This window comes from Podarcis liolepis, assembly GCF_965112155.1.
Source record: "Podarcis liolepis genome assembly, chromosome: 7".
Classification (NCBI taxonomy): domain Eukaryota; kingdom Metazoa; phylum Chordata; class Lepidosauria; order Squamata; family Lacertidae; genus Podarcis; species Podarcis liolepis.
Window position 1 is genome coordinate 84444453 of NC_139561.1, and position 26169 is coordinate 84470621.

The 26169-nt window shown below is 48.5% G+C and overlaps 1 protein-coding gene and 1 long non-coding RNA gene across 4 annotated transcripts; one reads left to right on the forward strand and one right to left on the reverse strand.

The window, feature by feature from the left end:
- Window positions 1–433: 433 nt before the first annotated feature.
- On the reverse strand, window positions 434–24884 carry LOC310712696 (uncharacterized protein). 2 transcript variants are annotated; one of them, XM_083516006.1, is made up of 3 exons: window positions 24776–24884; window positions 12216–12363; window positions 434–1007 (listed from the first exon to the last, which is right to left on the reverse strand). In XM_083516006.1, the coding sequence occupies exons 1-3, from the start codon at window positions 24816–24818 to the stop codon at window positions 449–451; spliced, it is 750 nt and encodes a 249-aa protein (XP_083372132.1). In that variant the 5' UTR covers window positions 24819–24884; the 3' UTR covers window positions 434–448. The 2 variants fall into 2 exon arrangements, with proteins under 2 accessions (XP_083372132.1, XP_083372131.1); XM_083516005.1 differs by lacking the exon at window positions 434–1007 and adding an exon at window positions 10601–11184.
- On the forward strand, window positions 16705–21863 carry LOC310712754. Of its 2 annotated transcripts, XR_014528986.1 has the most exons (4): window positions 16705–16830; window positions 19418–19650; window positions 21332–21386; window positions 21485–21863. It is a non-coding gene; the product is annotated as an uncharacterized lncRNA (long non-coding RNA). The 2 variants fall into 2 exon arrangements; XR_014528987.1 differs by lacking the exon at window positions 21332–21386.
- Window positions 24885–26169: the final 1285 nt, after the last annotated feature.

The following is a 26169-nucleotide window of genomic DNA, read 5'->3' on the forward strand; positions in this document are numbered from 1 at the left end:
TCTTCCCACCGCCAGCCTTCAGAAGGCTGTTCTGAAGGCTGGCGGTGGGAAGAAAAGCCCTTCTCCCCACCTCCCGCCCCGCAAGCTCCGGGGACAGGAGGGCTTCGCTGCCGCCCGCCAGCATTTTAAGATCGCCCGGGACAGCGGAGAAGTCTCCACTGTCCCGGGAAGGCAGGCGGGGGGGGGGGGAGCAAAGACTTTTGCCCCCTGCCGGCCTTCAGAAGAGGTCCAGGCCGGCGGTGGGCGAAAGTCTTTGCTCCCGACCGCCAGCATTTTAAAAGAGGTCCCCGGAGATTTCCCTATGGGCTTTCTTCTTGCGAAGCAAGCCCATAGGGAAATTCGTCTTGCGGAACGACTCAAAAACGGAAAAATCTTTCGTCTTGCGAGTTTTTCATTTTGCAAGGCGTTCGTCTTGCGAGGCACCACTGTATACATGTGAGAGAAATAATCATGGATTTGGAGAAAACACTGGGGCTCTAGCCCACGCCCTAAAGTCCTTTTTGTACTTTTGGTGCAACTGCGCAATGGGATCAACGTACGGCTTCAGTAAGTGCTTGTGGATCGTCTCCGCTCCTTTTCTGACCAGCTGCTGGATGTGGTCAAGATAAGGCTGAAGGGTTGCCTGCAATTCTCGCAGCTTCTTAATGTCTGGATCCAGCTGGGTTCTCAGAGCTTGCACTTGCTGCGGCAGCTTCTCATCTATCTCACGGTTGATCTCCTGAGCTCTGGCGACGATGGCACTGCGCACCGTTGCTGCGTACGGACCCACCCTCTCCAGGACGGGGTCCACGTAACCCGCCAGGGCAGATTGCAATGCTTTGCCAAGCTCTTCTAAGTTATGCCTTCTATGTCTCTCCAGGCCAAACAGGGCAGTGATAGCCTTTTCCGCAACCTGGTATGGCACCCCCAAAACCAGATCAAGAGCTTCCGCGACCTCATCAGGTAACTCTTTCCCCAGGCTTTCCAAGCGCCTGCTAATATTGAAAAAGACATTCTCAAGAAATTTCCTGTAGGGGAAAAAAGAACAGAGAATTGGAAAGCTTTAAGAAGGGAAAAGGAGGGTTTGGGATCGTCCAAACACCTGCTTGTCCCACTGCTGTTTACCCCTGAACTGGTACAAGTGTCAATAGTTTTTCTGTGGATTGATGTTTGTTCTGATTTAGTGGTAAGCTAAATCTGCGCACACGTGGGTTGCCATTCGGCGCTTCTGCTCATGCGCGGCCACCGAAACCCGGAAGTAACCCATTCCGGTACTTCCGGGTTTCGGCGTTCCATAACCCGAAAAAACGCAACCTGAAGCGTCTGTAACCCGAGGTATGACTGTATATTCAACACAAGAAACTGTGACAATTTGTTGTTGACAATTGGACAATTTGTTGTGGACATATAAGGGGCTCCATTACCTTCAGTAGCTATGGGCCTCATCAAACCTAAATCTGGCCCTGGGTGGGACAAACAAAAACCTGCTTGGACCTGCATAGTCACAGTAGTAGTAGGCCTCTTTCACTGGGTGGAAAGCTCCTGGATTTAAGGGGCAGCCTTCCTTTCTTGTCAGGATGGCTTTGCCTGCACCTGTTTCTCCTCGCTTTAAGTGGGGAGAGAGCCTTCCTGGGAGGGTTCACTTGATCTGCCCATCTGCCGAAGGGGAGGCACCATCCTGAGTCAAAGTGGCTTGAGCTGTCGTTATCCAAGATTTCTGTTCAAACACCCAGGATTTTAAGACTCTGTTCTGAGGAGGATTCCAAAGTGGGCACCTCCCTGTCTTCTGCCCAAGGGGCTTCATGTAGCATTGTGTGTCGGCCCTGCCACACATGCTGCCCACAGTGGGAGGGGAAGGTACAGGGACCCAGGGGCTGGCCAAGCCATGGGGTGAAGTGGTGGCAGTGGGGCTGGCTCAGAATCCAGTAGTTCAGCTCCCATACCTTCCCCAACCCCAGAATGTTATGCCAGCATCACTTCCATCCATCTATTCTCTAGAAATAACATCTCTTTTCTACATGGGAAGAGAGCAGCGCAGAGCGGAAACGAGTCTAATTTGCTTACGAAATCTCCCGGTCATCTGTTCTGTCAACGATGATGACTTTCCCAATCAATGTTTCGATGAATTTATTGGCATCTTCTCCTCCCTGTTGGATTAGCTTCTCCAGCTTGGAATCCGGCTCATCTCGGAGAACAGAAGCCCAAGTCCCTAGAAGTCCCCAAAAATAATAATTCTGTATTGCACCGTCAACTGCCGGAAGCGCCAAGCCAAATGTTTCCCTTCACTTCTCACTTCCCTCTAGCCTTATTTACACCAATTTCACCTGTGGCCACCCCCACCCCCCGGAACATAGCTGTCAACTTTTCCCTTTTCTTACGAGGAATCCTATTTGGAATAAGGGAATTTCCCTTTAAAAAAGGGAAACGTTGACAGCTATTCCTAGGAATATTCTGGGGGCCCCAGTCAGGTCCCTTATTTTATGTGGGAAATGGTGTAACTACAGTCAGGTCCCTTATTTCTCAGTCAGGTCCCTTATTTTATGTGGGAAATGGTGTAACTACAGATGCTGTCTGTGCGGGAGCTGAGGCTGAAATATGGTCTAGTATTGTTACCAGGGAAAGGAGCAGACACTCCAGGCACAGGTGGTTTCAGGTGTGGCACAAAACACCTGGGGCTTGTGCCTCTGGGCCACTCGCTAACAACACTCCCTGTGGAATAATCACTTTCTAGATCTATGGAGTGGCTTCCCACCCAGGGCCAGATTTAGGTTTGGTGAGGCCCTCAGCTACTGAAGGCAATGGGGCCCGTTATATGTCCAGCTGTCCTTTGTCAACAACAAATTGTCACATTTTTTGTGTTGAATATATGCTATATGGTAATTTATGGACCTAATAGGTCCATACACAAAACAATGTTGCTGTATGTAGGTTTTATTTTATTTCTTTTTTTATTTTGGAAATATACATCCAGTTTTTTCCCCTTTAAATTTTTTTGGGGCCCCCCAAGAGAATGGGGCCCTAAGCTATAGCTTGTTTAGCTTATACGTATATCTGGCACTGTTCCCAACACTGGATTATAACTCTCTCTCTAAAATGGGGACATGAGGTTTCTAAAACACAAGGTCTGTGGTCCCAGCCGCATGTCAGAGAACCTAAATAGGATCCCAGCCAGTTCTTACATAGTTTTGTTCTTCTGGAAATAGTACAGACTGCAGGGGTATTTACAGTTCCCCTATAGATCACCCTCCCCAGTTTGGCCTGCTAGCACATCCTCAGGAAATACCGTCTTTTTCGCTCTATTGAAGGAAGGTGAGGACAGGTGACCTCACCTAGGCCCGAAGTCACCCCCCCACAAAAGCAGGCTCAAACCTTCTCAAAGCTTTTCAAAATCATTTTCTCAGCCTTGTTGGAAGAGACCCAAGATGCCCAAAGCCCACCAGACGCCCCGACGCCCGTGAGATGACCACCATGCCTTCCTGTATCACCCCTGACACCCGCGAGACTACAGCCCTGCTCACGTCACTCCGGAAGCTGACGCTTTGCACGGCTCCATAATCCAGCATGGATTGAAAGAGGACATTTTCTCATTTTCTTTTTTCCCCTTTTGCATAACTGAACTTTATAGAAGGTTGCAGGGCCCCTGGATAGCCTTACAACACCCCTGCAGAGAAGGGTATTTGTGTGGGACGTTCAATCAGGGACTGAGAAGACAACCGCACAGCTCACCGGACTGCAGACAGCTCCAGCAGTTTCTATTGTCATCTTTGTCAAAGGGAACCCTTAGGCAGGGGCAGGTTAGCAGAGGGAAGGGAAGTCATAATAAGTGCTTTAAGCCTTGGCTGATCAGACTAAAGACCCATTTTGCCCAGTCCGTTCTTTGTCTCCCAGCCACTGAACGTGGAGTTTCAGTTTAGCTAATATTATTATTATACTAATACTAATACTAATACTACTAATAATATATTATTTATCCCCTGCCCATCTGGCTGAGTTTCCCCAGCCACTCTGGGCGGCTTCCAATCGAGTGTTAAAAACAATACAGCATTAAATATTAAAAACTTCCTTAAACAGGGCTGCCTTCAGATGTCTTTTAGAGATAGGATAGCTGCTTGTTTCCTTCACATCTGAAGGGAGGGCATTCCACAGGGTGGGCGCCACTACTGAGAAGGCCCTCTGCCTGGTTCCCTGTAACCTCACTTCTCGCAATGAGGGAACTGCCAGAAGGCCCTCGGCTTTGGATCTCAGTGTCCAACAGATATCTATCTTGCTAAATTTACACCCCAAAAGGTGGAACGCAAGGCAGCTGCTAGCCTGATGTTGACCTTCCACTCACCCGTCAGGATGGCCAAGGCCAGTGTGAGGACGAAGAACTTCATGGTGCTTTGGCGGAGAGTCCTGAGAACCTGCTGGGATGAAGGTAGGGGCTGTCTCTGAGTCCGGGGAGCCACGGGGGAGGCTACTTATTCCTCCCAATCTTCTCCTCCTCCTCCTCCCTCGCCTCCTGGGTCACTCATTAACATTGTGGGGCTATTGGAGGGCAGGTTCCTTTGAGGGGGAACCTTCACTTGTTATCTCCCATGGTCATTGCTACAGAGAGGACTAACCTTAAAAAAAATCTGATTTAACCAAAGAAGGCAACACAGGCTATCCAAACAGATTAACCAACCATCTCAAAACGTTTCAAATGTGTATCCAACAAAGGGGAATGCTGGACAGCTCATAGCCTGATGTTGACCTTCCATGTGCTTGTCAGGCCAGTGTGAGAAGAAGGAACCATATGGTGGTTCAGAAGGCAGGGGCTGTCTCTGAGCCAGGGAAGAATGGATCTGTTCCATCCACGCCCACCCCTTATTCCATTGTCATTTATTAACACAGAAGGGCACTGGGGATGGGATGCTTCTCAGTGTGGCACAGCTTCTATTGCCATCTCCTGTGGTCCTTGCCCCAGTGTCTAAATCCACTGGCACAAAGCAGAGGGGGTAGCGATTGGTGGTAACTAAATTCCATCAAAGCAAGAGGAGAAGATGGTGAAATGCAAACAGGGGACACAGAAAGGGCTGAACTCCTCAATGCCTTCTTTGCCTCAGTCTTCTCCGATAAAGAAAACAATGCCCGACCTGAAGAATTTGGAGCAAATGATTCAGCAAAGGAAACACAGCCCAGAATAACTAAGGAGATAGTACAAGAATACTTGGCTAGTTTAGATGTATTCAAGTCTCCAGGGCCAGATGAACTGCATCCAAGAGCATTAAAAGAACTGGCAGATGTGATCTCAGAACCACTGGCAGTCATCTTTGAGAATTCCTGGAGAACAGGCGAAGTCCCGGCAGACTGGAGGAGGGCAAATGTTGTCCCTATTTTCAAAAAGGGGAAAAGAGAGGACCCAAATAATTACCGCCCAGTCAGTCTGACATCAATACCAGGGAAGATTCTGGAGCAGATCATTAAGCAAACAGTCTGTGAGCACCTAGAAAGGAATGCTGTGATCACCAATAGTCAGCATGGATTTCTGAAAAATAAGTCATGTCAGACTAACCTGATCTCGTTTTTTGACAGAATTACAAGCCTGGTAGATGAAGGGAACGCAGTGGATGTAGCCTACCTTGATTTCAGCAAGGCATTTGACAAGGTGCCCCATCATATTCTTGTAAAGAAGCTGGTAAAATGCGGTCTTGACTATGCTACCACTCAGTGGATTAGTAACTGGCTGACTGACCGAACCCAAAGGGTGCTCATCAATGGTTTCTCTTCATCCTGGAGAAGAGTGACTAGTGGGGTGCCACAGGGTTCTGTCTTGGGCCCGGTCTTATTCAACATCTTTATCAACGACTTGGATGATGGACTCAAGGGCATCCTGATCAAATTTGCAGATGACACCAAACTGGGAAGGGTGGCTAACACCCCAGAGGACAGGATCACACTTCAAAATGACCTTGACAGATTAGAGAATGGGCCAAAACAAACAAGATGAATTTTAACAGGGAGAAATGTAAAGTATTGCACTTGGGCAAAAAAAATGAGAGGCACAAATACAAGATGGGTGACACCTGGCTTGAGAGCAGTACATGTGAAAAGGATCTAGGAGTCTTGGTTGACCACAAACTTGACATGAGCCAACAGTGTGACGCGGCAGCTAAAAAAGCCAATGCAATTCTGGGCTGCATAAATAGGAGTATAGCATCTAGATCAAGGGAAGTAATAGTGCCACTGTATTCTGCTCTGGTCAGACCTCACCTGGAGTACTGTGTCCAGTTCTGGGCACCACAGTTCAAGAAGGACACTGACAAACTGGAACGTGTCCAGAGGAGGGCAACCAAAATGGTCAAAGGCCTGGAAATGATGCCTTATGAGGAACGGCTAAGGGAGCTGGGCATGTTTAGCCTGGAGAAGAGGAGGTTAAGGAGTGATATGATAGCCATGTTCAAATATATAAAAGGATGTCACATAGAGGAGGGAGAAAGGTTGTTTTCTGCTGCTCCAGAGAAGCGGACACGGAGCAATGGCCCCAAACTACAAGAAAGAAGATTCCACCTAAACATTCGGAAGAACTTCCTGACAGTAAGAGCTGTTCGACAGTGGAATTTGCTGCCAAGGAGTGTGGTGGAGTCTCCTACTTTGGAGGTCTTTAAGCAGAGGCTTGACAACCATATGTCAGGAGTGCTCTGATGGTGTTTCCTGCTTGGCAGGGGGTTGGACTCGATGGCCCTTGTGGTCTCTTCCAACTCTATGATTCTATGATTCTAAGAGTGTTACAATGCACACACAAATACCTCGAGTCCTCGTGGAAGGCAGTGTTCATAGATACCTATTTGGGACAGCCTTTATCTGCCAGGTCTCTTCGGAGAAAAGAGCCCTGAAGGTGGACGCTTTATGACGGCAAAGTTTCAGCTTCAACTCTGGTGGCTATATATCTACTTACTTCTTAATCCTGATGTTCTGAGACTTGCTTCTCCCTGGCTGCTCTTTTAGATAGCCAAACAATCAGGGTGCGGACACCCTATAGAAGAAATTGATTTTTGACACTCCTTCCTGCCAAAATGCCATAGAAACTTATAAATGCTTTCCTCCAAGGAGCTTAGGGTGGCATGACTGGACCATTTTATAGTCACAACAACCCTGTAAGGGAGGCTAAGCTAAGAGACTGTGACCATATGTTTTTTTAATGTCCTTTCCAGAACCTTTTCCAACACTTCAAAATCATTTTTAAGGTGAGGCAGCCAGAACTGTACACAGTACAGTGGTACCTTGGCTTAAGTACTTAATTCGTTCCGGAGGTCCATTCTTAACCTGAAACTGTTCTTAACCTGAAGCACCACTTCAGCTAATGGGGCCTCCTGCTGCTGCTGTGCCGCCGGAGCACAATTTCGGTTCTCATCCTGAAGCAAAGTTCTTAACCTGAGGTAATATTTCTGGGTTAGCGGAGTCTGTAACCTGAAGCGTATGTAACCCGAGGTACCACTGTGTTCCAAATATGGTCACACCATAGATTTGTATAATGTCATTATGGTATCTTAAGTTTTGAATTCCTTTCCTAATGATCCCTAGCCCTGAATTGGTCTTTTTCAAGGTTGCCACACCCTGGGTCAATATCTTCATCAAGCTTTGCACTATGACTTCAAGGTCTCGTTCCTGGTCAGTCACCGTCAGTTCAGATCATCTAATGTTAAAATACCCCCTCTATCACCCTGATATTCTTAGGTTCTATAGCCTGAGCTCATTCTGATCACTCTGATTGGAGCAAACAATCCCTGAAGAGGATGTCATTTGTTAACATAGGGCACTGGCATAGGGTGTCTATAGACTTGTTTACAAAGCTATTGTACTACCAACCTTACTGTATGCTTGTGCAACATGGACCACTTATAAAGGCCATCTCCAACTCCTTGAAAGATTCCATCAACGGTGTCTCCAAAAAAATATACGCATCACTTGGGAAGACAGGTAAACTAATTCAAGTGTACTGGGAGAAGCAAAGATCCCCAGTGATTCTTCAAAATCAACTTCATTGGACTGGTCATGTTGTGCAGATGCCTGATTATTGTCTTCCAAAACAACTACTCTATTCCGAACTTAAAAATGGAAAGCATAATGTCGGTGGTCAACAAAAGAGGTTTAAAGATTGTCTCAAGGCAAATATTTAAAAATGTAGTATAAACACTGACAATTGGGAAACACTGGCCTGTGAGCGCTCCAGTTGGAGAACAGCCTTTACCAACGGTGTCATGGGCTTTGAATATGCTCAAACTCAGGACGAAAGGGAGAAACATGCTAAGAGGAAGGCACAGTTTGGCAAACCCACACTGTGATCAACTCCTGCCCAGAAACCTATGTCCCCACTGTGGAAGGACGTGTGGATCCCGAATTGGCCTCCACAGTCACTCACAGACTCATTGTTAAAACCGTGTTTATGGAAGACAATCTTATTCGGCTATGAGTGACCGCCAAAGAAGAGGTATCTATTGACACATGGGAATCCATAGACCCATCTCTATCTCCATGGCAAGACTGTTTGGGGTGGGGTGGGGGAGTGTCTCAGTTCCCTGATACGTTGGTAGTTTGTGGTGGTCAGGATCTTTTAGGGAAGAAAGCACCAAAGAACATATAATGTATCTCCTGGTATTCCAGAGAAGGTTAGCAACCAGTAAACACGAAACAAGGTGCTGTTTCCAGGAGACCCTCCAGTCACTTGTGCCAGTGAAGGCTTCCTTTGAAACACAAAGAGTAGCTTCATGGTAGGGAGAGTCAAAGCGACCCCTCCTCATTTCTACTGCAGAGGCCAAGAAGGCTGAACTCCCCCTACCCAACTGTTATAGGTACAACATAATCCACATATTGGATTACGGGTGTATTGGAGCCCTTCACTTTTGCTTCTGAGAAGAAGATGGGTTTGCAACAGCAACAGGAAGAAGACAGTTGAGGGGAAACAGGCACCCCATCTATCAGTCCCTGTCCTTGGACACGAATTCCTTTTTTTAAAAAGGCATAGCACAGAAATAAAATGGCTTGGGATGAAGGAGGAAATAAGCCAAAGGAGGTACTGGTTTTGGGGTGCAGGTTCTTCCAGTGACCAGCTGGACTCTCAACTGCATACATGCATCCCTTCCTTCATCTGCTACAGCAGGATGCAATTGGTGTGGCCCATTGATAGTTGGTGTGTGTGTGTGTGTGTGTGTGTGTGTGTGTGTGTGTGTAAACCTGCACTACCTCAAGAGAATGGAGGGGAAGAGGAAAAGTGGACTCTACCTACCTCCCTTGCCTGAGTCCCAAGGTCTCTCCAAAGGTGCTGTTTCCAGGAAGCCCACTATTCACCTGGGCAAATGAAGGCTTTCCCTGAAACTCAAGGAGCAGCTTCAGGGTAGGGAAAGTGAAAGGGACTCCTCCTCATTTCCACCCCGTGGGCCAAGGAAGTTGAGCTCCCCCTACGCAACTGTTATGTTAGAAGATACCTGAAGGCAGCCCTGTTTAGGGAAGCTTTTAATGTTTGATTCATTACTGTAGTTTAATATTTTGTTGGAAGCTGCCCAGAGTCGCTGGGGTAGCCCGGCCAGATGGGCGGGGTATAAATAATAATTATTATAATATATTATGCACACAACATATCCCACGTGTTGGCTTACAGGTGTATTGAGAGCGCTTCACTTTTGCTTGTGTGAAGAAGATGTATTTCCAACAGCCAACAGAAGGAGGAGGGTTAAAGAGAAACAGGCCACGCATCGAACAGAGGTTGTTAGGAACGTCTCCTTTATTATCCCGTCTGGAGAAGACTTGCACACCTGCCCTACCTCCCAGCCAAGGTCATGAAGACACAAGAACCAATGTAAGCTTTTTCCTTCTGATCTCTCTTTAGATGCTGGGGGAAATTCCTTCCTCGTACAGTGGTGCCTCGCAAGACGAAATCAATTCGTTCCGCAAGTTTTTTCTTCTTGCGAGTTTTTCGTCTTGCGAAGCACGGTTTCCCATAGGAATGCATTGAAAATCAATCAATGCGTTCCTATGGAAACCGCCTTCAGACCAGGTCCGGGGACACTCTGTCCCCCGACCTCTTCTGAAGGCTGGGGGGGGGAACAAGGGCTTTTCTTCCCACCGCCAGCCTTCAGAAGGCTGTTCTGAAGGCTGGCGGTGGGAAGAAAAGCCCTTCTTCCCACCTCCCGCCCCGCAAGCTCCGGGGACAGGAGGGCTTTGCTGCCGCCCGCCAGCATTTTAAAAGCCCCCGCTGTCCCGGGGCGATTTTAAAATGCTGGCGGGCGGCAGCAAAGTCTCCGCTGCCCTGGGGGCTTTTAAAATGCTGGGGGTCGGCAGCGAAGGCTTCGCTGCCGCCCGCCAGCATTTTAAGATCGCCCGGGACAGCGGAGAAGTCTCCACTGTCCCGGGAGGGCAGGCGGGGGGGAGCAAAGACTTTTGCCCCCCGCTGGCCTTCAGAAGAGGTCCAGGACGGCGGTGGGCGAAAGTCTTTGCTCCCGACCGCCAGCATTTTAAAAGAGGTCCCCGGAGATTTCCCTATGGGCTTTCTTCTTGCGAAGCAAGCCCATAGGGAAATTCGTCTTGCGGAACGACTCAAAAACGGAAAACTCTTTCGTCTTGCGAGTTTTTCGTTTTGCAAGGCGTTCGTCTTGCGAGGCACCACTGTATACATGTGAGAGAAATAATCATGGATTTGGGGAAAACACTGGGGCTCTAGCCCATGCCCTAAAGTCCTTTTTGTACTTTTGGTGCAACTGCGCAATGGGACCAACGTAGGGCTTCAGTAAGTGCTTGTGGATCGTCTCCGCTCCTTTTCTGACCAGCTGCTGGATGTGGTCAAGATAAGGCTGAAGGGTTGCCTGCAATTCTCGCAGCTTCTTAATGTCTGGATCCAGCTGGGTTGTCAGAGCTTGCACTTGCTGCGGCAGCTTCTCATCTATCTCACGGTTGATCTCCTGAGCTCTGGCGACGACGGCACTGCGCACGGTTGCTGCGTACTGACCCACCCTCTCCAGGACGGGGTCCACGTAACCCGCCAGGGCAGATTGCAATGCTTTGCCAAGCTCTTCTAAGTTATGCCTTCTATGTCTCTGCAGGTCAAACAGGGCAGTGATAGCCTTTTCCGCAACCTGGTATGGCACCCCCAAAACCAGATCAAGAGCTTCCGCGACCTCCTCAGGTAACTCTTTCTCCAGGCTTTCCAAGCGCCTGCTCATATTGAAAAAGACATTCTCAAGAAATTTCCTGTAGGGGGAAAAAAGAACAGAGAATTGGAAAGCTTTAAGAAGGGAAAAGGAGGGTTTGGGATCGTCCAAACACCTGCTTGTCCCACTGCTGTTTACCCCTGAACTGGTACAAGTGTCAATAGTTTTTCTGTGGATTGATGTTTGTTCTGATTTAGTGGTAAGCTAAATCTGCGCACACGTGGGTTGCCATTCGGCGCTTCTGCGCATGCGCGGCCACCGAAACCCGGAAGTAACCTGTTCCGGTACTTCCGGGTTTCAGCGGTCCATAACCCGAAAAAAAGGAACCTGAAGCATCTGTAACCCGAGGTATGACTGTATATTCATCACAAAAAACTGCGAAAATTTGTTGTTGACAATTTGTTGTGGACATATAAGGGGCTCCATTACCTTCAGTGGCTTAGGGCCTCATCAAACTTAAATCTGGCCCTGGGTGGGACAAACGAAAACCTGCTTGGACCTGCATAGTCACAGGAGTAATAGGCCTCTTTCACTGGGTGGGAAGCTCCGGGATTTAAGGGGCAGCCTTCCTTCCTTGTCAGGATGGCTTTGCCTGCACCCATTCCTCCTCGCTTTAAGTGGGGAGAGAGCCTTCCTGGGAGGCTTCACTTGATCTGCCCATCTGCCGAAGGGGAGGCGCCATCCTGAGTCAAAGTGGCTTGAGCTGTCGCTATCCAAGATTTCTGTTCAAACACCCGGATTTTAAGACTCTGTTCTGAGGAGGATTCCCTCTCTGCTGCCTGAGGGGCTTCATGTAGCAGGGTGTGTCACCTGTTATACCCTCAGCCCTGCCACACATGCTGCCCAGAGTGGGAGGGGAAGGTACAGGGACCCAGGGGCTGGCCAAGCCATGGGGTGAAGTGGTGGCAGTGGGGCTGGCGCAGAATCCAGTAGTTCAGCTCCCATACCTTCCGCAACCCCAGAATGTTATGCCGGCATCACTTTCATCCATCTATTCTCTAGAAATAACATCTCCTCTTTTCTACATGGGAAGAGAGCAGCGCAGAGCAGAAACGAGACTAATTTGCTTACGAAATCTCCCGGCCATCCTCTCTTCTGTCAACGATGATGACTTTCCCAATCAATGTTTCGAATAAGTTGCTGGCATCTTCTCTTGCCTGTTGGATTAGCTTCCCCAGCTTGGAATCCGGCTCATCTCGGAGAACAGAAGCCCAAGTCCCTAGAAGTCCCCAAAAATAATAATTCAGCATTGCACCTTCCACTGCAGGAAGCGCCAAGCCTGTTTGGTACACCAAGCTGCAACTCAAAGCTTCACATATAGAATCCTTTCTTTCATGTTTGAGGGTCTAAATTAGAAGGTCTTTGTTAGGGCTGGTGCCTCAACCCCCTCAAGAAAGGTAGAAACAAAATAGTTTATGTCAATATTTCCCAACCCTTTTCTGGCCATGGCCTTTTCCGACCTTGTTTTCTTCCTGTGGCACCGCCCCCCCCCATGGATGTAGCCCAGGGGGGCAGCTGCCCCCCCCAATAAGTAAAAATCAATGCAAATCTGATGCTCCACCCCCCCCCAATTCTTGCTATGCCCATGCCCCCTCTTGGCTACTGGTGAAAAAGTAGCTATTTAAATGTTTTGTTTTTCAATACAACATGTTTCATTTATAATTTTATTAACTTTTAGAAAATTCCATAAAATGATAGGAAGATAATAAAATATTGTTGAAGCAGAAAAACATAGAATCATGGGGCTGGAAGGGACCCCAAGGGTATTCTGTAGATATTGGGCAAAAGGTGCACAGAGAGTTCTGTATACATGGGAGAATTTTAAAAAGCAAGTGGTCCTCACTGACCTGCTGCAAAAAGATCTTGTTATTCCAGGGGTCTGCAACCTTTAAGACAAAAAGAGCCACTTGGACCTGTTTCCTAAGGGGGAAAAACTGGGAGCCGCAAAACCACTGCGACATTTAAAACAAATATATCTCCAGAGCCGCGATCTGACAGCGGGTGGGAAGGTGACGTCGGGACGGTGCGTGGCTAACCCATGCACCGCCCCCATGCGACGTCACAGCCAGTACAGCGCCTGCCACAGTGGGGAGTGTCGGCGTGCACAATGCGCCTCCTCCCCTCGCTAGTATCCGCCCCGGAGCCGCAGCAAAGGTGTAAAAGAGCCACATGCGGCTCCGGAGCTGCGGGTTGCAGACCCCTGTGTTGCCTAGATAAAACACAATAGCCCCCCACACCTTTACCTGGGAGTACGGCCCACTGAACTCAGTGCAGCTTTCTTCCAAGTAGAGACTTAGTTATTTTCTAGATGCAAGCCAGCAGACTTAGTTACCGTATTTTTCGCTCTATAAGACGCACCAGACCACAAGACGCAGCTAGTTTTTGGAGGAAGAGAACAAGGGGGAAAAATTCTGAATCTCAGAAGCCAGAACAGCAAGAGGGATCGCTGTGCAGTGAAAGCAGCAATCCCTCTTGCTGTTCTGGCTTCTGAAATAGCTGCGCAGCCTGCATTCGCTCCATAAGACGCACACACATTTCCCCTTACTTTTTAGGAGGGAAAAAGTGAGTCTTATAGAGCAAAAAAATACGGTATGTACTAGATGCAAGTCGGCACCTTGCGGAGTCAGGCCCAGGCTGCCACCGGGCCTAGCACTGGCAGCAGCATCCAGCACGCCCAGCCTTACCCGTTGCCACCCCACCACCGCACTTACCTGACCCGGGGGGGTCTGGATCTTGGGCTCTACTGGTCCCGCCTGAAGCAGACCAGGACCGCTCCAAGAAAACACACGTGGCAAAAAGGAGCGCTATGCCCTGGTGGGTCCCCCTTACCCGCTTGTGATTGGCGAGGCAGATAGACATCCAATCAGGGATTTATTTATTTTTTTTAAAAAAATTGTTTCCCTTCACTTCTCACTTCCCTCTAGCCTTATTTACACCAATTTCACCTGTGGCCACCCCCCGGAACATAGCTGTCAACGTTTCCCTTTTCTTACGAGGAATCCTATTTGGAATAAGGGAATTTCCCTTTAAAAAAGGGAAACGTTGACAGCTATTCCTAGGAATATCCTGGGAGCGCCACGGGCCATATGGTCCCTGCTTGGGAAACACTGGTTTATGTTATTTCTCAGCCAGGTCCCTTATTTTATGTGGGAAATGGTGTAATTACAGATGCTGTTTGTGCGGGAGCTGAGGCTGAAATTGTTAGGATATTTCCGTTCCACCTTAAAAGGGAGCAGGCTGTGAGTCACAGAGTCTGCATATTTCCTGTTCACAGGATGTTTATGTTTTCTGTTGCTTTCGTTTTCTCTCTGTGTCGTAGACACTGAAGCAGGCAGTCATGGTTTTCTTTGTTCTGATCAACGCAGAATAAAACGTGTAAATAATGCTCTCCTGCGTGCGACTTTTGCTGTGCATTATCTGCTGATAGAGTGTGCACGAGCTCTGGAATGTGGCAAGCTATTTCAGGAAACTCATGTCGCTAATTGCTGATACTGCGTGCCTACGGGAGATCGATGGATCGTCCGGAAGACGGCTTCTGGCCATGATGGACTTTGTCTCCCTGACAGTATCCCAACAGAAATATGGTCTAGTATTGTTACCAGGGAAAGGAGCAGACACTCCAGGCACAGGTGGTTTCAGGTGTGGCACAAAACACCTGGGGCTTGTGCCTCTCGGCCACTCGCTAACAACACTCCCTGTGGAATAATCACTTTCTAGATCTATGGAGTGGCTTCCCACCCAGGGCCAGATTTAGGTTTGGTGAGGCCCTCAGCTACTGAAGGCAATGGGGCCCTTTATATGTCCAGCTGCCCTTTGTGAACAACAAATTGTCACATTTTTGTGTGTTGAATATATGCTATATGGTAATTTATGGGCCTAATAGGTCCATACACAAAACAATGCTGCTGTATGTAGGTTTTATTTTATTTCTTTTTTATCTTATATTTTGGAAATATACATCCAGTTTTTTCCCTTTAAATTTTTTTGGGGCCCCCCAAGAGAATGGGGCCCTAAGCTATAGCTTGTTTAGCTTATACGTATATCTGGCACTGTTCCCAACACTGGATTATAACTCTCTCTCTAAAATGGGGACATGAGGTTTCTAAAACACAAGGTCTGTGGTCCCAGCCGCGTGTCAGAGAACCTAAATAGGATCCCAGCCAGTTCTTACATAGTTTTGTTCTTCTGGAAATAGTACAGACTGCAGGGGTATTTACAATTTCCCTATAGATCACCCTCCCCAGCTTGGCCTGTGCAGTGGCGTAGCGTGGGGGGTGCAGGGGGGGCCAGCCGCACCGGGCACAACATCTGGGGGTTAGGGTTAGGGGGCGCAAATCCACGGGTTAGGGGGCGCAAATCCATGGGTTAGGGGGCGCAAATTACTTGCCTTGCCCCGGGTGCTGACAACCCACGCTACGCCACTGGGCCTGCTAGCACATCCTCAGGAAATAGACCCCACAAAGCACACAACTTGGTCTGCCAGCAAACGAAAGAGATCAGCCTTATCCAGTCGTTGGCTATTGACCCTCCAACAGTGATTTGCAGAACGGACTTTGCTCCCACAAAGCCACGTCTAGGACATTTGAAATGTGAGACACCAAGAAGGTGGACAGGACAGGATTTGATCATATGAACTGAAGGCCCTTCCTATATTGGGGCACAACTGAGGGGCAGTTGAAGCAGCCCAAATGCCAACCCACGTGTATGCGCCCTTTCAGCCTTAACTTCTTGCAGTGGTTCTTTGCAGTAAGAGCTTCCTTGTCATGACACTCTGCATGCAAGTTTCCCCAAAGTGATTCCTCTAAGTGGCAGCACCCCAGGAAGTCTTTGGAGCTCTTCCTACACTGTGAGTACAGTAGGGCGAACGTATGTCCTACTTCACAGAGAATACCTGAACGGCTGTGTGGTCCAGGTTCAGTTGAAAGGACCCTGAGAAGGGAGAGAGCTTCAGGGCTCTTGGCGTTGCCCATCAATGCTTAGCAGCCGGACTGAGAAGACAACCGCACAGCTCACCGGACTGCAGACAGCTCCGGCAGCTTCTGTTGTCATCTTTGTCAAAGGGAACCCTTAGGCAGGGGCAGGTTAGCAGAGGGAGGGGAAGTCATAATAAGTGCTTTAAGCCTTGGCTGGTCAGACTAAAGACCCATTTTGCCCTGTCCGTTCTTTGTCTCCCAGCCACTGAACGTGGAGCTTCAGTTTAGCTAATATTATTATTATAATAATACTAATACTACTAATAATATATTATTTATACCCCGAGCATCTGGCTGAGTTTCCCCAGCCACTCTGGGTGGCTTCCAATCGAGTGTTAAAAACAATACAGCATTAAATATTAAAAACTTCCCTAAACAGGGCTGCCTTCAGATGTCTTTTAAAGATAAGATAGTTCACATCTGAAGGGAGGGCATTCCACGGGGCAGGCGCCATTACCAAGAAGGCCCTGTGCCTGGTTCCCTGTAACCTCACTTCTCGCAATGAGGGAACTGCCAGAAGGCCCTCGGCGTTGGATCTCAGTGTCCAACAGATATCTATCTTGCTAAATTTACACCCCAAAAGGTGGAACGCAAGGCAGCTGCTAGCTTGATGTTGACCTTCCACTCACCCGTCAGGATGGCCAAGGCCAGTGTGAGGACAAAGAACTTCATGGTGCTTTGGCGGAGAGTCCTGAGAACCTGCTGGGATGAAGGTAGGGGCTGTCTCTGAGTCCGGGGAGCCACGGGGGAGGCAACTTATTCCTCCCAATCTTCTCCTCCTCCTCCTCCCTCGCCTCCTGGGTCACTCATTAACGTTGTGGGGCTATTGGAGGGCAGATGCCTTTGAGGGGGAACCTTCGCTTGTTATCTCCCATGGTCATTGCTACAGAGAGGACTAACCTTAAAAAAAATCTGATTTAACCAAAGAAGGCAACACAGGCTATCCAAACAGATTAACCAACCATCTCAAAACGTTTCAAATGTGTATCTAACAAAGGGGAATGCTGGACAGCTCATAGCCTGATGTTGACCTTCCATGTGCTTGTCAGGCCAGTGTGAGAAGAAGGAACCATATGGTGGTTCAGAAGGCAGGGGCTGTCTCTGAGCCAGGGAAGAATGGATCTGGTCCCTCCACGTCCACCCCTTATTCCATTGTCAAAATCATTTTTAAGGTGAGGCAACCAGAAGTGTACACAGTACAGTGGTACCTTTGGTTAAGTACTTAATTCGTTCCGGAGGTCCATTCTTAACCTGAAACTGTTCTTAACCTGAAGCACCACTTCAGCTAATGGGGCCTCCTGCTGCTGCTGTGCCGCCGGATCACAATTTCAGTTCTCATCCTGAAGCAAAGTTCTTAACCTGAGGTAATATTTCTGGGTTAGCGGAGTCTGTAACCTGAAGCGTATGTAACCCGAGGTACCACTGTATTCCAAATATGGTCACACCATAGATGTGTATAATGTCATTATGGTATCTTAAGTTTTGAATTCCTTTCCTAATGATCCCTAGCCCTGAATTGGTCTTTTTCAAGGTTGCCACACCCTGGGTCAATATCTTCATCAAGCTTTGCACGATGACTTCAAGGTCTCGTTCCTGGTCAGTCACCGTCAGTTCAGATCATCTAATGTTAAAATACCCCCTCTATCATCCTGATATTCTTAGATTCTATAGCCTGAGCTCATTCTGATCACTGATTGCAGCAAACTATCCCTGAAGAGGATGTCATTTGTTAACATAGGGCACTGGCATAGGGTGTCTATAGACTTGTTTACAAAGCTATTGCACTACCAACCTTACTGTATGCTTGTGCAACATGGACCACTTATAAAGGCCATCTCCAACTCCTTGAAAGATTCCATCAACGGTGTCTCCAAAAAAATTTACGCATCACTTGGGAAGACAGGCAAACTAATTCAAGTGTACTGGGAGAAGCAAAGATCCCCAGTGATTCTTCAACATCAACTTCATTGGACTGGTCATGTTGTGCAGATGCCTGATTATTGTCTTCTAAAGCAACTACTCTATTCCGAACTGGAATGGAAAGCATAATGCCGGTGGTCAACAAAAGAGGTTTAAAGATTATCTCAAGGCAATTTTTAAAAAAAATGTAGTATAAACACCAGCAATTGGGAAACACTTGCCTGCGAGCGCTCCAATTGGAGAATAGCCTTTACCTAAGGTGTCATGGGCTTTGAAGATGTTCAAAGTCAGGACAAAAGGGAGAAACATGCTAAGAGGAAGGCACAGTTTGGCAAACCCACACTGTGATCAACTCCTGCCCAGAAACCTATGTCCCCACTGTGGAAGGACGTGTGGATCCCGAATTGGCCTCCACAGTCACTTACAGACTCATTGTTAAAACCATGTTTATGGAAGACAATCTTATTCGGCTATGAGTGATCACCAAAGAAGAAGTATCTATTGACACATGGGAATTCATAGACCCATCTCTATCTCCATGGCAAGACTGTTTGGGGTGGGGTGGGGGAGTGTCTCAGTTCCCTGATACGTTGGTAGTTTGTAGTGGTCAGGATCTTTTAGGGAAGAAAGCACCAAAGAACATATAATGTATCTCCTGGTATTCCAGAGAAGGTTAGCAACCAGTAAACACGAAACAAGGTGCTGCTTCCAGGAGACCCTCCAGTCACTTGTGCCAATGAAGGCTTCCTTTGAAACACAAAGAGTAGCTTCATGGTAGGGAGAGTCAAAGCGACCCCTCCTCATTTCTACTGCACAGGCCAAGAAGGCTGAGCTCCCCTTACCCAACTGTTATAGGTACAACATAATCCACATATTGGATTCCGGGTGTATTGGAGCCCTTCACTTTTGCTTCTGAGAAGAAGATGGCTTTGCAACAGCAACAGCAAGAAGACAGTTGAGGGGAAACAGGCATCCCATCTATCAGAGTTTGTCCTTTATTATACCATTTGGGGAAGATCACAGACTTACACACACACACACCAAATACCGGTAAACTATTTTATTCTGATCTCTGTTTAGATGCTGGGTAAGATTCCATTCATGGCATCTCCATTCATGGCATCTTCATGGCATTTGGTAAAACTAAGGGTCCCACTCCCTAATGTCATTTTTGTATTTGTTGTACAACTTCAGAATGGGAGCAAAGTACGGCTTCAGTAAGTGCTTGTGGATTGTCTCCACTCCTTTTCTGATCAGCTCGTAGGCGTCGTCAAGATAGGACTGAACGGATGCTTGGGATTCTGGAAACTCCTTGATGTGTGGCTCCAGCTGTTTTTTCAGAATTTCCATTTGCTGCAGTATCTTCTCATCCATCTTAAGGGTGATCTCCTGCATTGTGCTGACGACGGCACTGTGTAGGGTTGCTGCATACGGACCCACCTTCTCTAGAACTGGATCGACGTAACCCACCAGGGCAGAATGCAATGCTTCACCGAGCTCTTCTTGGTACCGCCCTTGATAGCTTTGCAGGGCAAATAGATATCTGACAGCCTTGTCTGAAACAACTGATGACACCTCGATAAACATCTCTAGACTCTGCACGACCTCAGCAGGTAACTCTTCATGCAGGGCATACAAGCGCATCCCAATATTTCCCCAATAGGCAGATTTAATCAGGTTACTATGGGGGGGGGAGAGAACAGAGGATTGGGAAGGTTTAAGAAGGAAAAGGGGGAGTTAGGAATCATCCACATATATTCTTGTCCCACTGTTTCCCCCCCTGAAAAACCCACTGTTGGACACTGAATCAGAGCAAGCGCCAATAGTTTATTTTTGCGGGTTGATGTTCTGATTCATCAGTAAGCAGTGGGTTTTTCTGGGGAAACCAATGGGAGAAATGAAAAACAACTTGGACTCTGTGCTTTCTAGGCATGAGACAAGCAAGGTTATAGGAAGGGGGTGCGGGGGTTGCGGTCTGGCCCGGGTGCCATCATGGGGGGGGGGTGTTGGTTTCTGTGTGTTGCCACTGTGCAGTGCTCTTGGAGTCACAAGACTCTGTTTACATTCCAGAGACATTCCAGGCTGTTGGAAGTCTCATGGAACACAGGAGATGGATGTGATGTTCCTGGTTTCGTGATGTTCCTGGTTTCTTGTTCCTTTGTTGTTCAGTTGTTCTCTGCTCTCACAGAGAGAGCATGTTTATTTATTTTCTGTCTGCATAGCTAGAAATAAAACTCTTAGCAATGTAGCCCATAATCTCGACACTTCTGCTGCTTTGAAACTCTGCTGAATGGGGAATGTGCCTGGAGCCTTATCAGAGGCTCAGGTCATTAATCATGTCTGAGGCGATTCCGGAGGAGCTTGGAGGAGCTCGGTCGAACGCAGGTTCCGACACGGGGTGACAAAATGCTGGCTGAACTCGACACTGCTTGTGCAGTGGAACCGAGTGGGGTTGAGTTGCATTGTGATGCCTCCGCATCCTCTTCCCACCTCTGTGGCCGGGGGCATGGGCGGTTGGCCAGGACCTGCTCTCCCTGCCTGTCCATGTCCCGCCCTCGCTCGGGGGCTGTGTGTGTGTCTGTTTGGCCGCGGTCAAAGCTGTGCTGCTCATGGGGCAAGGCAGGGTCCTTCAGGGGCTGACGCGGATTCCTGAGAAGGGCGCGGAGGCGGGGAGAGGCTGCGGTTGCCCCCTTTTGCCTTTCATTTAAGCGCCAAGGCGTGCTGTTTTGGGGGGGTGGGGGAGGAGAAGCAGCACCTAGGAGAGCTCCGCAGCCCAGCTGGTTTGAGGGGAGAGAGAGAGAGAGAGAGAGAGAGAGAGAGAGAGAGAGAGAGAGATCACATGCTGGTTTAGGGGTGGAGAGGAGGGAAGTGAGAAGGAGCCCTGTCTCTGACCAGGCAAGTTGGGATCATGATCAGCAACAGCATTACCTGCGCGGCTTTGTTTGACAGAGGGGGGTGGAGGGAGGGAGGGGGAGAAGGTGGGATCTGCATCGTGATCACCTGTGCGGCTCTCTTTGACAGATTTCAATTTCAATGGGGGGGGGAGTGACAAAAATTTCTGCCCCGGGTACCACCTGACCTTGCTATGCCACTGGGGACAAGCCATCTCAAACCTGTTTGCTGGTCTTCATGGAGCAGTGTGTCATCTGTTGCACCTACAGCCCTGCCCCACATGCTGACTGGGGTGGAGAAGGGAAGGTTCAGGGGCCTGGGGCTTAGGATTCAGTAGCTCCGACTCGTTCCCCTCCCCAACCCCAACTTTCCGCCCATTTATTCTTTAATATCTCTTTTTAGTTTCTAAGCTGGGTGAGAATACTACAGACTGGAAACATAAGTCTGATTTGCTTACGTAAGTTCCTTGGTCACCTCCGAATTTTCAATCAAGCCCAGTTTTTCTTGCACTGTTTCGGTAATGTTTTCCCAATCTTCTTTCAACTGCTCCATTAGCTTATCCAGCTTGGAATTCGGCTCATCTCCGAGGACAGAAGCCCAAGTGCCTGGGAGAAAGGGAAAAAATCTGCATTGCAGCGTCTGCTGGAGGAAGTGTGAAGCCTGTTTGGTGCAGCAGCTGTGAACTAAAGCTTGGCCTTCTGAGGGGGAGACATATGGATGCTGTTCTGTAATGCTTCAGGGTCAAATGTAGAGGGCTTGTGCCTCACCAACTCAAGAAAAGTAGAAACAAAATAGTTCATGTTATTTCTAACTCAGATTCCTCATTTGGAAGATATTGTATTTCTCCCCCCAGTTTTTACGCATTAACAAACTACTGTATTGCCCGAATATAAGCTGCACTCAGATATAAGCTGCAACCTTAAAATGGGGGGGGGGGGAGACAATACCTGAATATAAGCCGCTCCCCTAAAGTTCCGCAAGCACTCACACCCATTCCGTTTTATTGTATGTCTGCTTCAGCAGCGATATTGTAAAAACACATTTTTGTAAGGTTGCGAATTTCAGCCATGCTTTAACTTTTCACGGTCAGAATTTGGGGAGGGGGGGGAGTGAGGCTTATATTCAGGCCAAAACGGTATGTCCTAATGCAGATACAGTCTGCGGGGGAAACTGAGGCTGCAATGTGGTCCAGTGTTGTTATGTAGGAACTGAGGGCCAACAATGGACGCAATGTTTCTGTTTGCGTGAAAATAATTAAGATGCATGTTTTAAAAAGGTAAAGCCACCGTTGGAGAATTTCTCCCCAAGCCAAATAGCAGCTGGGTTTTGTGTGTGTGTGTGTGTGTGTGTGCGCGCGCGCGTGCGCGCGTGTGTGATTCTATTCAGGACTACAGTGTGTGTGTGAAACTCCCTCTCTCATCCCCTGAAGTCTGAAAACTACTGAGGCTGCTATTTATAATTTTAAAAATGAGCCCATGAACTGAGCGGACACGGAGCAATGGATCCAGACTACAAGAAAGAAGATTCCACCTAAACATTAGGAAGAACTTCCTGACAGTAAGAGCTGTTTGACAGTGGAATTTGCTGCCAAGGAGTGTGGTGGAGTCTCCTACTTTGGAGGTCTTTAAGCAGAGGCTTGACAACCATATGTCAGGAGTGCTCTGATGGTGTTTCCTGCATGGCAGGGGGTTGGACTCGATGGCCCTTGTTGTCTCTTCCAACTCTACGATTCTATGATTCTAACTGCATCACATCTAGTTTTCTTCTGGGAATCGCCTATTACACTACAGCAGGGGTGGGGAATCTCAGACCTGGAGTCCAAATATGGGTATCTACCTGACCCTGGAAGCTCTTCACGGACCCTAATTCACGCCTTCCCTCAGGTGCCTCTGCCTGACTGCAAAATGTCCCATAATTCCTCTTGCTTGCCTGCATGGGTGACGGAGAGGTGTGTGGGATCTTCTGATTTTGCTTGCCAGGATGGAAGATGTAGATTCCCTCACCTTTTGTGTGCCTGGAGTGGAGGCCACTGTGCAAAGGTAGGAGTGAGATCCATTGCGTTGTCACATAGCAAAAAGGTCTATGGCCAAGCACCCCTCCTTTTTTGCTCTTAGCTCCCCACCAAACCCTGGTCTTTGCGTGGACAGGCGGAGTCCCCAGATCCCGCGCGGTCCCCCCCCCCCCATCATGTGAAATAACGACTCATGACAATGTGCTATGGGATTAAATTGGCCACAACTTTATTAACTTTCAAATGTGGGTAGACCTTGGCTCAGGCATTGGGCGTTCTCCCTCCCCAGTCCCCAGCCGGGGACCTAGGGAGCATCAGGGTTACCCAATGTGTGTGGGGGGGGGGATGGGCCGGCTCTGGAGAACATATGTTCAAGCAGAGATAGCCGCCCCCGTTACGCCGCCGCCGCCGCAGGGGAGAGCAATGACGACCTTTCGGCGTACGGTCAAAGCCTCCCTTCAGAAACCCCTTTAACGGGGAACCCTGGTATCGCCGCCGCAAAGAGGAAGATGGACTAAAGGATTCCGCCCAAGACCTGATACCGCCAAAGTTGTGACGTTTTGCTACGGGAAAGGCAAAACCTGCCAATGCAGGGAAATTCCTTTCTGGCCCTTTAACAGCGACCTTGACGTAGCAGCGCCCGCATACCTGTGAAGAAAAGTTAACCTGCAAAACCTGTGAAGAAAAGTTAACCTGCAAAATAAGACATTAACTGAGGGTGGGTAGGGTGGGAGAAGCTCTGGAGCCAAGCGAGGATTCCCAGGTAAGATCCTCCCTCTATTGTGTGGGCAGGTAGCCCCTCCCCTACCTGGCCTGGTCTCCTTGGCAACGCTTCCCCCAGGTGGGATTGGACAACTGACTGAGGTAGGCGGAGACCTCCAGGTATCCCACCTGAGGCAAGGCAAATCAAGCCTATGCTGTTGGAGCCGCTCCAGATCTAGGGGCTGCGCGCGTCCACGCAAAGGGCGCCCCCCGTTTTAAGCGGGGAGCGGTCATTAAAGCTTCATTGGAGCAAACCTCAGTCCATGCAAAACTCAAACTCATGCTTCTTCCGATTCAGCTTTAAAGAATGGGTTTTCACAGGGATGGCTCAGGGCAAGGGAAGCACAAAACAAAAGACTTGCTTGCACACAGAATGCGAAAAGTGTGGACCTCTGCCTGGAAAGAGCAGAGCAAAAGGTACGTGTGGATAAGCCCATAGTTTTGTTCTTCTGGAAATGGTTCAGACTGAAGGAATATTTACAATTTCCCCACAAAGCACCCCCACCGCCAGCTTGGTCTGCCAGCAGGTCACCAGGGAAGAGATTAGTCCTATTCCAGTTTCGGCTGTCGACTCTTCATTTGCAGAACGGACTTTGCTCCCTCATTTTGCTCCCCATTTTGTCCAGTCCGTTCTTTGTCTCCCAGCCACTGAACGTGGAGCTTCAGTTTAACTAAAATATTACTATTATTATTATTATTATTATTATTATTATTATTATTATTACCCCGACCATCTGGCTGAGTTTCCCCAGCCACTCTGGGCGGCTTCCAACCAAGTGTTAAAAACAATACAGCATTAAATATTAAAAACTTCCCTAAACAGGGCTGCCTTCAGATGTCTTTTAAAGATAAGATAGTTCACATCTGAAGAGAGGGCGTTCCACGGGGCAGGCGCCACTACCGAGAAGGCCCTCAGCCTGGTTCCCTGTAACCTCACTTCTCGCAATGAGGGAACCGCCAGAAGGCCCTCAGCGTTGGATCTCAGTGTCCAACAGATATCTATCTTGCTAAATTTACACCCCAAAAGGTGGAACGCAAGGCAGCTGCTAGCCTGATGTTGACCTTCCACTCACCTGTCAGGATGGCCAAGGCCAGTGTGAGGACGAAGAACTTCATGGTGCTTTGGCGGAGGGTCCTGAGAACCTGCTGGGATGAAGGTAGGGGCTGTCTCTGAGTCCGGGGAGCCACGGGGGAGGCTACTTATTCCTCCCAATCTTCTCCTCCTCCTCCTCCCTCGCCTCCTGGGTTACTCATTAACGTTGTGGGGCTATTGGAGGGCAGATGCCTTTGAGGGGGAACCTTCGTTTGTTATCGCCCATGGTCATTGCTACAGAGAGGACTAACCTTAAAAAAAAATCTGATTTAACCAAAGAAGGCAACACAGGCTATCCAAAGACACGACAGCACGTCTGCACGTCTGCGTTTTGCCACTTCCGCGCATGTGCGTGACGTCATTTTGAGCGTCTGCGTGAGCAGCGAAACCTGGAAGTCATGCGCTCCGTTACTTCCGGGTCATTGCGGAGCGCAACCCGAAAGCGCTCAACCTGAAGCACATTCAACCCGAGGTATGACTGTATTTTTATTATACTTTCTCACAATTATATTTTCCCCACTTTCCCGCCAAGGAGCTCAAGGTGGCACTCTTTGGTTTCCCTTTCCCTGTGTTTTCCTCACAAAAACCCTGTGAGGTGGGTTCGGCAATGACAAAGGGACAACGACAGGCCCCAAACCACACCGTGAGCTTCACGGCTTAAGTTATTTTATCTCTGTTCTCCCCAGTCCACTTAATTGCCGCCTTATTCCACATTCTAGTAGTGGTGTTGGGAGTCTGCATTGGGAGGAACCTGCCAGGGCCTGTATTCCCACAGGGTTCCCACTGCCAACTTCTTCAGCTCCTCGATTTTGTTGCTCCTCTGCCTTGCTGCCTCTTGTCTGCAGGCAGGTGAGGAAAGAGGAAAGAGAAGGAGCAAGAGTTTCACTCCCTTGCCTTCTCCCTCAGGCTTGCTGGACAACTTGGGCCCAAAGAGGGTGGCCATTTCCCCAGCATCCTGTTTCCAACAGTGATCAGCCTGATTGCCTCTGAAAAGCCCATATGCAGAGCATGAAGGCAACAGGAACTCCCCCCAAAAGCCCACATTTATTGCTTGCTTTCCTGGAAGTGTCCCTGCTGCTGAATATGCGAGTCCAATTTCACCTTTTTTATTTATACTTATTTTCAATCCCAGTGTGGGGAACAAAGTAATAATGATAAACAAAGGGTGGAAAAAACAATTACAAAACCTTGGAAACTTGTCCAATAAACAACAGTTCAGTAATGTTGTCTGTCATAAGGCAAACCGGCAGAAACACAAAGAGGACAAACATTTTAAATTTCCAATTTAACCAAGTGCCTAGCTGAAGGAAAATACAGGGCATTCAAACAGATTAACGAACCCACAGTCTCTAAATGTTTAAAATGTGTAGCCAA